The sequence below is a fragment of the Olea europaea genome, chromosome 16 (genome assembly GCF_002742605.1).
Source record: "Olea europaea var. sylvestris chromosome 16, O_europaea_v1, whole genome shotgun sequence".
Classification (NCBI taxonomy): domain Eukaryota; kingdom Viridiplantae; phylum Streptophyta; class Magnoliopsida; order Lamiales; family Oleaceae; genus Olea; species Olea europaea.
Window position 1 is genome coordinate 20,603,372 of NC_036252.1, and position 11,363 is coordinate 20,614,734.

At 36.2% G+C, this 11,363-nt stretch overlaps 1 protein-coding gene across 3 annotated transcripts; it reads left to right on the forward strand.

The window, feature by feature from the left end:
* Positions 1 to 5,695: 5,695 nt before the first annotated feature.
* LOC111412454 (probable pre-mRNA-splicing factor ATP-dependent RNA helicase DEAH2) lies at positions 5,696 to 10,666 on the forward strand. Of its 3 annotated transcripts, XM_023043388.1 has the most exons (7): positions 5,702 to 6,170; positions 6,631 to 6,833; positions 6,954 to 8,038; positions 8,453 to 8,578; positions 8,675 to 8,913; positions 9,052 to 9,170; positions 10,123 to 10,666. In XM_023043388.1, the coding sequence occupies exons 1-7, from the start codon at positions 5,898 to 5,900 to the stop codon at positions 10,247 to 10,249; spliced, it is 2,172 nt and encodes a 723-aa protein (XP_022899156.1). In that variant the 5' UTR covers positions 5,702 to 5,897; the 3' UTR covers positions 10,250 to 10,666. The 3 variants fall into 3 exon arrangements, 1 of the variants encoding a protein (XP_022899156.1); XR_002706076.1 differs by lacking the exon at positions 10,123 to 10,666 and having other exon boundaries at positions 5,696 to 6,170; positions 8,344 to 8,578; positions 9,052 to 9,124; XR_002706075.1 differs by lacking the exon at positions 10,123 to 10,666 and having other exon boundaries at positions 5,696 to 6,170; positions 8,354 to 8,578; positions 9,052 to 9,124.
* Positions 10,667 to 11,363: the final 697 nt, after the last annotated feature.

The following is an 11,363-nucleotide window of genomic DNA, read 5'->3' on the forward strand; positions in this document are numbered from 1 at the left end:
ACTTGCAGTCCAACCTCCGTTGCTACTTAGGAGACCCTGTCGGCATCTCCTAGAATTTAGGCGCTCTAATCTCCCACTCTAGTTGACTGTCGACTAGTCACTCATCCGATCTGTCGTCGCTCCTTAAACTGCCAATCAGAACCGGCTATTCTTCCAGCAATTAGAGGCAGCTAGCCAAGCAAAAGAGGAAGCCAGAAGAAGGTGAAATCTCAATTTCAATTTTCCACCAGTGTGGCAGTGTCCAGAGTGGTTTTGAATTTTTTCCCTTATTTGTTGTTATTTCGATTTGTGTAATATATATATATATATATATATATATATATATATATATATATATATATATATATATATATATATATATATACATCAAATCTGCTCCAATCCTATGCGTTATGTATTTTTCTTTATCTTGAATTATTAATAATCAAACTCAAGTACTTAATGCAATATCTCTTAAGTGCAGCATAATCCTACTATAAGGTCCAAAAAATTATTGAGGACTCACAAACAACACATTGTGACCATTATCAAGCATTTACATGAAATAGATTTAATCCCATATCCCTAGTGACAGGATAAAAGCTTCACAATGCTAATGTGGTACGAAAATCTCAAAATTTTATCCTGCCCGGCGAGGCAGGATATCAAGATTGTTCTATGAAAATAAGAAAACTATAGATCCTTATATTTCAGGGAAAAAATAAAATAAAATAATTCAAGATCATATCTTGAAGAGTTCTACTATACAATTCAGACAAAGTTGAAAAACTCCCAATTTCCTTTCGACACCAAATTCGCCACACTTTTCAACTTCAGAGCGAAAATGGGCCCAACTAGTCGCTGATGTCGACAACCGAAATGGCGGTGTTATCAACGAATCTAACTTCTTTGGTGCAGCTAAAAACTTCTTCGATGAAATGTGAAATTGGAGTATTTTTTTATCATCACTAAATCCATGACCAAGACCTCGACGTTTGGCTTCGAAAAAAGTTGCTCGCACTGAACTCAAATCCTGGCTCCGCCCCTGATAGTAGGCATCATTACTATAGTAGTCTACGATTGGTGACATACGATAATCATCGCGATATACGAAGAAAACATGAAACCTAAAAATTTTATTTATAAACTTTAGCAAAAACATATAAAGTTATCAACTTTTGTTCAACTTTGTACATAAAAATATATAAAATAATACTTTGTCATCTTTACCAGTCGAAAAATTAGTTTATGCATTTGACATGAGAGAATTTGACATTACAGCTAATCAAAGGCGGATCTAGGCACGGGCTGGGCCATACTACTGCTCGTGCCAGTCTCATTCCAGGTCCGTTGGTTGTCTTTCTTTTTATTTTTATATTTTTCGTTAGCCCATTTGCATATCAGCAATAGCCCGGGTTCAAATTAATAGTAGCCCAAGTCCAAAAATAAAAGACTCAGCTCAAATCCCAAAACTTAGATATGTCTCTCTTCCCCTCTTTGACAATCTGTACTCCTTGTTTCGTTCATAGTCGCTAGAACACCAAACACACAGTATCAACCCTCAATTTTTTGAGATGAGTTCTATTTCAGGAAATCTGCTTCTCCATTGTTTCAAGGTAGGCTATAAGCTTTATCTCTGAGTTGTATTTATGCGAGATTGGTAATTTAGATGAGTTTTTGACGTAAAATTTAGCCAAATTGGATATTGATTTTTATTTAAATATGTATAATAGTTATAGTGCAAAACATATTACAAAATGATAAATTTGCCTTTAATCTTACACGTTTGTTGATAGAGTTTCATCTCATTGCTTGATTTGTTTAGTACAATTTAGGATCTGGTGATTATGCATTTTACATGAAAATATCCTGTTATGATTTTTTATTTATTTATTTACTTATTATTATTATTATTATTATTTTGGGATTTCACATTTTGTTGGTTTTGGATTCTAAAATGTAAAATCTGGACTTATGTATTCTTCTATATATCATATCCTACTAGTCACTTGAATTTTTTGAGTATAATGTATTATGGTAATTCATATAGTTTTTAAAGAACAAATCTTGAAATAATATGGTGAGATATAGAAAAATGTAAAATGTGAAGTTCATTTGAAAAACAAAGAGTATAGAAAAATATTGGTGTTTAATATTTTTCCGTTTATATGATCCGATGCCTAAATGAAAATTCAATGGTTCCATCTATTCGGAAATATATATATTTCTTCAATTTTCATTCCAAATGGTTGTGTCTAGTTTTTGTGTGTCATTTACCAAAAAAATTATTACATTAACTTTCTTAAGTGTCAGCCCCTCGTATCGAAAATCCTGAATCCGCTCCTGCAGCTAATGAAATTGCATAAAAAAAGACGGAATATGGAAATCAAAGTAAATGTTGGGAATAAATTTTCGAAAGGTGCTAAAGACATGATATATTTAATTGGACTGTTTAGAAGAAAACTTTTTTTAGAGCACAGCAAATGTCATCCATTATGTAAGGAGGAAGTGTACGAATGGCATAATTTTTTTTTATCAGTAAACTAAATAAAAATTATTTCTAGTTTCATGTTCAAAATATATACTAGGAAAAAAAAAAAAAAAAACGCCCCGGGACTCCCAGTGCCCCAATTGGCTCCACCCCTGTAATACCAAATATATGCATTTGCTGGTGAAGCTAACTATAAAGCAAAGAGGACATTTCATTTTAGGAACTAAGAAAAAGAAAAAATTCATGACATTCATAGAAGGAGCAAAATGCAACACCAAAAGGTCCATCAGTAACTATTTACTATTGCACTTTTCCTGCAAATAGATCTAAAGCGTTTAAATAATCAAAATTTTCAGGTACTTGGATAAAATGAAAAATAAAATAAAATAAAACAATATAGTATTAAGGTGGATATCATTTATAAATTTTCATTAAAAAATAAAAAAGATATTTCTCACTCTATCTTATGTCATCAAATTAGCATAAAACATTCATTTTAACAAAAATTAAAAGACCTAAGTCACTTTAATCTAATTTGGTGCACCAAACCCAACCTTCTAAAATGAAATAAAGTTCCATAAAAATAAAAAGAAAAGCGATGACATTTTGTATTTTAAAACTTGGGACTGATCCTATATTTTTCCAAGTGAAAATTACAGGAACTAATACATTTAGAGATCTCATACTATAAATCATAGGTCAGGTTTATTATTTCAAAAATCAGATGTTTTGTTAATTAATTAACATATTTTAAATATTAATAATTACATTACATAATTAAATATACATATTCATCCTACCCAACTACACCTACCAAAATCTTAATAATTTTCATTGTTTCCATTCTCTTTCCACTCCAACTTCTCTCATCTCTCTAGCCGCCCGTCACCGTTGCCACCACCCTCGCTAGGGCGACCACATCGTTGGCTCCACCTCGCTATCACCATGCTCGACCACACCCATAAAAACTCCAAACTTGTTGCTGCAACAGTAGCCTTTGCCTCCATCGTTGCAGATCTTTGGGCAGCGTTGCAAATCTTCCACTGCTTTATTTTACCCATTTGACAACTCCTCGTCGCTATAGATCTTCTTCCTTATTTTATTTTTGAGTGGTATGGTGATTGATGGTTTCGTGGTGGGGATGGAGATCTCTAGTGGGTACGACGATAATGAGCTATATTGGTGCTATAGGTGCGGTGATGGTATGGTGCTGTGCGTGATGGTGCTGTTGTGGTGCGGTGGAGGTGGAGGTGGAGGTGGAGGTGTGCGGTGGTAGGAACGAAGAGTTCTGATGAATCCGACGATGGTGTGCTGTGGGTACTATATGCGGTGATTGGGTGTGTGCAGTACGTAGTATGGTACCATTTGTGGTGGTTTGCTATGTGCAGCGGTGTTGACGACATGGTAGTGGATCTGGCGTGATGATGTGGTGGTATTTTTTGTGATGGGTTGATTTGTTTGAGGTGGTGGTTCTGGCGACGATGGCGGTCAAAAGTATTTGTGGTGTCACAAATTATTTAGTTGACCATAACCATTAATTTGGTTAACCTGTGACAAATAAACAATATATGATTAATGAAAAAGATAAATTGTGACAAAAAAATAATATATGATCTGAAAAATTGATAATTTACGATCGATAATTTGCGAGTATAGAATAAGTTATGACTTATAATATTTGTGAATTGTGACTTTTAAATTTTCATTTATAATCGATGAACAAATTGTAACCTATAAAAATTTTGAATTATGACTGTAAAATAATTTATGATATATAAAAATTCTGATTTGTAATCGAAAAATAATGTGTAACTAATTAAATTGTTAATCTATTATCAAATTATATAGATTTGTGACCTTTATATATTTAATTAATAAAATATATAATTAATTTTTTTAATTTATAAATAAATTTTAATAAATATATAATTTTTGAAATTTGAAACATTTGTTTTTAGTTTTGAAATGGGTGATATGATTTGGGAAAAATTCATAAATAAGAGGTTAACTATCACCTATTTCAAAATTAAGAATAAAAGTTTCAAATTTCAAAAATCAGATATTTATTACAATTTATTCATGATTTAATTAATTAATTATATTTTTAATTAATTAAATATATTAAAGTCACAGATTTATACAATTTGGTCACAAATTTAGTTAGTCACATATTGTTTTTCGATCACAGATCAAAATTTTTATATGTCACGAATTATTTTACTATCACAATTTACAAATTCTATATGTCACAATTTGTTCATCGGTCACAAATCATAAACAATATAAGCCACAACTTATTAGACAGTCACAAATTATCAAAGTATCAGTCAAAAATTAACAATTTTTTAAATCACACATTATTTCTTGCTCACATATTGTTTATTGGTCACTAATTAATTAATTTAATGGCCACAGTCAACCAAATAATTTGTGATTAACATCAACGTTTGTTACCACGATTTCCCCACTGTCCCCAATAGCACTGTCGCCACCATCGAGCCCAGAGCCATCGTCACCTTCAACAAATCTAACACATTGTAAAAAAATATTAACAAATCGTTGCGCCAAATTCATCGCCACTTTACCACCATAGCCATCAACAAACCACCATTTTTAACTACAAACCTCCGCCCTCCACCACCGATACAATCATCTCCTCTATCTCAATCTAACAACACCACAACCCCCACCCCTACCGAAAGATCCACAAATTCGCCACCACCACTGCACACTAATATCGCCTGCACTACCACCGGCAAAAACACCACAAAAATGTCATAAGATAAAAGTAGTAGCTCGAAAACTTCCATCGTCGGTTGCCACACCGCGGAAGCCAGGCAAAGGGCGTCCAAATCTCAGGAAAATGACATAGGGGCCGTTGCCCACCGTGTGACATTATGTCCACGCTGCACCAACAATGTCGTGTGAGCGCATTACCACCGCATGAGCACAATCGCCAACAAAGTGGGATAAATAGAGAGAAATGGGAGAAGCGGGATATAGAGAGAGTGGATGGGGGGGAAGTTGATTTGGGTTTGGGATGAAAATTTTATATTTAATATTTAAATATGAAATATCTGATTTGTGAAATGTGAAACTTTCCACTTGATTTTAGAACGCAAATCTTTAAAAGTAGGCTGTGATGTCCAACAATTTTTCCCATTTTCTAATGGCCAAAGCCCAGATCGTTAGCAGGCCGTTAAATGCCGACAATTACAATATCCAGAATACTATGTCTCCATATAAAATTAGACCAACCCTAATTTGTTGCTATCTCTCTCTTTCGCTCTCTAGGGTTTCGACTCCAGCCCTTTGCTCAATCCAAGTCTTGTGATTAGCTTCGGACTCTCCAAATTCTCAGCTACTATTCTCGATTTCTGGAGAGTATTATCTGAAATCAGGCGACCAATTGGATAACGTTAGGTAGATGGGAACAGAGAGAAAGAGGAAGGTGAGCTTGTTCGACGTAGTTGACGAGGCAGCGATCTCGGCAAAGAAGTCCAATGGCGCCTTGGCCGCCACGGCAGTGTCGACAATAAACAAATGGAATGGAAGGCCCTATTCTCAGAGATACTACGAGATATTGGAGAAGAGGAAGACCCTCCCAGTGTGGCACCAAAAAGAGGAGTTCCTGCAGGCTCTCAAGGAAAATCAAACCCTAATTCTAGTTGGTGAAACGGGTAGTGGTAAAACCACTCAGGTTAGCATCCAAAAACTCTGTAACATTGCTAATTCGTTAGTTTTTGGTGAATTTATTTTATTTTATGGTTTGACCTTTTAATTTAACAAAAAATGGATGTATATATTGGTTTTCTGATAAGCTTCAATCTTTTGAGTGAATTGCCCAAATTAGCTACAATGCGGTAGGTCCTGAGGATTGAGTTTGAGACTGAGACTGACGTTCACTATATAAGTTTTCACCTTATGATGTGATTTAATTTTTACACGGTGCAAACTAGCAATTGTTCACCTTATTTGCTACTTCCTTTCCTCTGCTTGCCTTTTCTATTGACGTACCTAAGCCTGTAAATGTTTTTGCGAAGGGTTTGCTTATAGTCTTAATTAGGTTACTCCCATTGACCTGTTTTGATCTTATATTTGGTTGCTGGTTCAAGCTTCTCTTTGAGTTTAGATCTGAACTTTTGTTTCTTTTTCCACAGATTCCTCAGTTTGTTCTTGACGCAATAGAGATAGAGACCCCTGATAAGCGTAGGAAGTTCATGGTTGGATGCACCCAGCCCAGGAGGGTGGCTGCAATGTCTGTTTCACGTCGAGTTGCCGAAGAAATGGATGTAACTATTGGAGAGGAAGTAGGTTATAGTATTCGGTTTGAGGACTGCAGCAGTGCTAGAACAGTTCTAAAGTAAAATTTTTGTTTTGTTGATATAAATTTATCGGTTTTACCTCTTTTTTGCTTTATGTATTTCAAAATTTTCTGAATTCTAAGGGCATAATATCCTGATTTATGTTTTCTTCCATACAGGTACTTAACCGATGGTATGCTTTTGAGAGAAGCCATGACAGATCCGCTGTTGGAAAGATACAAAGTGATAATTCTTGATGAAGCTCATGAGAGAACATTGGCAACAGACGTTTTGTTTGGACTTCTGAAGGAAGTGTTGAAAAATAGGCCGGACCTGAAACTAGTTGTGATGAGTGCTACACTTGAGGCTGAAAAGTTTCAGGGTTACTTTAGTAGTGCACCGCTCATGAAAGTCCCTGGAAGGCTTCACCCTGTGGAGATATTTTACACCCAGGATCCGGAAAGGGATTACCTGGAAGCAGCCATACGCACTGTTGTACAGATTCACACGTGTGAACCTCCTGGTGATATACTTGTCTTTCTTACTGGAGAAGAGGAGATTGAAGATGCATGTCGCAAGATAACGAAAGAAATAGGTAATATGGGAGACCAGGTGGGTCCTGTTAAAGTAGTTCCTCTGTATTCCACGCTTCCTCCAGCTATGCAGCAGAAGATTTTTGAACCTGCTCCTCCACCTGCAGTGGAGGGTGGTCCTGCTGGAAGGAAGATAGTTATATCAACAAATATTGCGGAAACATCTTTAACCATTGATGGCATAGTGTATGTTATTGATCCAGGGTTCGCAAAGCAAAAGGTTTATAACCCAAGAATTCGTGTTGAGTCTCTTTTGGTATCTCCTATATCGAAGGCAAGTGCTCACCAACGATCAGGACGTGCTGGGAGAACACAACCAGGAAAATGTTTCAGGCTTTACACTGAAAGGAGTTTCCATAATGATCTCCAACCACAAACTTATCCAGAGATATTGCGGTCAAACCTAGCTAACACAGTCCTTACTTTGAAGAAATTGGGAATAGATGACCTGGTCCATTTTGATTTTATGGATCCACCTGCTCCAGAAACACTGATGAGAGCTTTGGAGGTCTTGAATTACCTTGGAGCTCTGGATGATGATGGGAACATGACCAAGCTGGGTGAAATTATGAGTGAACTTCCACTGGATCCCCAGATGGCAAAAATGCTTGTTGTTAGCCCTGAATTCAACTGTTCAAATGAAATCCTTTCTATATCTGCTATGCTTTCAGGTATCCACTCTTACTATTGCTTTCTTATTGCGTCGGTTTGGGATGTTATCCTAGTTCTCCATGTAAGTAAATTCTGTTTTGAATTAAGCGAGTGCTTCACCGGTTGTGAAGTTCATTCACTCTTTCCTCACATGCATAGATATGCTTCTATGCAATGTGATATCAGACATTCAACTGCATACATGAGTGCTAATGCATTCATGTATGTGGTTGGTGTGTCTGCTTAGGTTGTCATCAGCATCTAGTCTGGGTTTCATGCCTCACGCTGGCATGTACCAAGGATTTCTAAGTAAGTGCTGATGCAGATAGTTGCAGTTTCTCAGTATTCTCTCATCAAGCAAATGGTGTCTCGCCTCTATGCATCTGCTGACCTCTTCCGTGGGCCTCCTCTGTGATAACCAATTTTTTCTATAGTACCCAATTGCTTTGTCCGGCCTAGGGAGGCCCAAAAAGCTGCAGATGAAGCCAAAGCTCGGTTTGGTCACATTGATGGGGATCATCTTACACTCTTGAATGTGTATCACGCTTACAAACAAAATAGTAAGTTTCTGTAGTTGATCTCTTATGATCTTATTTCCTATCTTTTCATCTTCTATGTTGGTATTAATATTTGTTTTGATTTTTTATTAATTTCAGAGGAGGATCCGCAATGGTGTTATGAGAACTTTGTCAATCATAGAGCATTGAAATCTGCAGATAATGTTCGACAGCAGCTAGCTCGTATTATGGCCAGGTTCAACCTCAAGCTATGCAGCACAGATTTCAACAGCCGTGATTACTACGTCAACATTAGAAAAGCTATGCTAGCTGGATATTTCATGCAGGTTGCCCATTTAGAGCGCACCGGGCACTATCTTACTGTGAAAGACAATCAAGTATGTGATTATAGAAAATGTGTATTGTTATGGTTGGAAGCTCTAAAACATGCTTTCAGATGCTGAATTATGCGTGTATTTCTTTTTTATTATTTATTTATTTATTTTCATTTTTCTTTTTGGTTAATTATCACGCAGGTTGTTCACTTGCATCCTTCAAATTGCTTGGACCATAAGCCAGAGTGGGTTATCTACAACGAATATGTCTTAACAAGCAGAAATTTCATCCGTACAGTAACTGATATTCGTGGTGAATGGTAAGTTTCGGTCTATGCCATTCGACTGTTTTTCTGCATATTTATGTATTATTTTCTTCTTCTTATTATTTTTTGTTTTGTCACCTCTTTGATGCTGCTTACATGCATGCAGCTAGCACATAAATTAAATAGGCATTGTCATCTAGATCTTTCCTGTAGTAGAACCAAGAGAGACCTCACAGATCTTTCATTTAATCTGGGTAAATTCATTTCCAGCTGCTTGCATGTTGTGTCACTCCATATGAATTATCTCAGTGGATTCTAGGAACATTTTTAGGATAAGAAGGTTCCTTTTCTATTATTTGGGGGTTTTGGGATTTTGATAGATGGGAATTTCTTAGTGCTATTTTTTGTGTACTTGTAATTATAGACTCGGATGCCTGTCTTTTACCATGGGAGAAACCTTCTCTGTTACAAGAAGCTTTGCACATCTTTATACTAGAACTTCATAAATATATCTTTGATATGGAAATTCCAATTAAAAGTAGTTCAAGTTGTCACCTTTTCTGTTCTGTTCAATTGCACGTTAATTCATGAAATTGTGACTCCATGTATCTTGTGGTATTCTTTTCCCTAAGAAAGTTGGTGAAGGGAGAGAGTTGGCCTGGTGGCCTTGTGGTTGAGATTTTTGTGGGTGGTTATAGGTGTGAATCTCAATTGGAGGAGTTGGAGGTCATGGTGGGTCTGCCAACTGCCATGATGCATGCAATGGAACAAGAAGAAGATGCTCTAAAAAATTTGTTTGTTCATTGGCAATTAGCTTTTGTTGGTTTTTCATGGCGAAGATAAAGGTTTCCTAGTTCAATTGAGAATAATCAAATGATTCTTTAATTGAAGAGAGACTTTTGAAGTTTGATGTATATACATATTTTGTTGATATTTTTATGGCTTAAAGAAATCTTAGTTGGATTTTTTAAAGTTATTTTTGCCATCACTTTAAATTTATCTGCAGGTTGATTGACATAGCCCCTCATTACTATGATTTGACAAACTTCCCCAACTGTGAAGCAAAGCGGCAACTTGAGAAGCTGTATAAGAAACGGGAGAATGTGAGGGAGGAGAACAAGAATAGAAAGTGAAGATATACACTCAGCAGCTCAGCTCTTCCTGAAGATACTCGTAGATGGTAATAGAGCATCTAGGTTGATCAATTGAACTTCAAATTTCTACAATTTGTGGGGGTAGTCAACATGCATTGTACCCAAGTATCAGCACATTGATTTCAGTTTGGATACTTCTAAATTAGTTGTTTCCCTGCTGCAACAGGGGTTTCTATTCTATAAATTACTTATAGCTACTGAAGTAAGAAACACTTGTGCATCCATCTCTGCGTCTTTTTTTGTTCTTGTGTGAGCATGCGAGCACAAGCTCGTTCATTCATCATGAACCTGTGATGGTGGTGCTGTCTTGCAAGGGAAACTATGATTGGGACAAACTAGTACACTGGATGCTTTTTATTCTAGACATGATAACAATATTCATGATGTGATTATCTCTGTTGTGCCTCATGTCGTGGGTTCAAATTGGCAGTCCATGTTTGGCCAAAATTTTCACCCAGTGATGCCGATGGTATTGAGTTGCCATGAATGCACTATTGATAATTCAATTAATTGTATGATGCAGCAATGGACTCTAAGCACAATAGCAATCTTTTACTTCTCGTTCCGACAAAAAAATAATCATCGATTTCAGACTGAGCACTTTCCATGTAGGATCATTTATGCAGTAGAATGCACTGGGATCCTATTGGGATTCTTGTTGAAGATGCTGGCGCATAAAATCACAGTCAAGAAACAAATACACTGATAAGTAGGAGCATATTCCCCGTTTCTCCATGCATTAGGCCACCTATCATATCTTATAATTCCACCGTAAGATCAAACAATTTCAAGAAAAGAGCAAATGTACAAGACTCGAACGTAAAATTTCCATAATTCATTGAAATATCAAGGACAAACACACACAACCAAAGAAATTATCTTAAATTATTTACATTTGAAAAAGCTTACGGAAGGAACGCCAATTATACATCCTTTTGTAAGCAAACTTTCCGAAAATATTGGCACTATGTGAACAGAACCATCAGACGAGCAACTCGTTGATCCTGCTAAGAATTACGTATTGGTGGCTACTTTACTTCAATTCCTCCAGGAAGCAAGCAAAGACAAGTTAAACTGCTGAAACAGAGATCAC

Coding starts and splice junctions, on each gene's coding strand:
- LOC111412454 (XM_023043388.1), top strand. CDS start 5,898: ATGGGAACAGAGAGAAAGAGGAAGGTGAGCTTGTTCGACGTAGTTGAC. Junction 6,834..6,953: donor AGTGCTAGAACAGTTCTAAA/GTAAAATTTTTG, acceptor TCTTCCATACAG/GTACTTAACCGATGGTATGC. Junction 8,914..9,051: donor TTACTGTGAAAGACAATCAA/GTATGTGATTAT, acceptor ATTATCACGCAG/GTTGTTCACTTGCATCCTTC.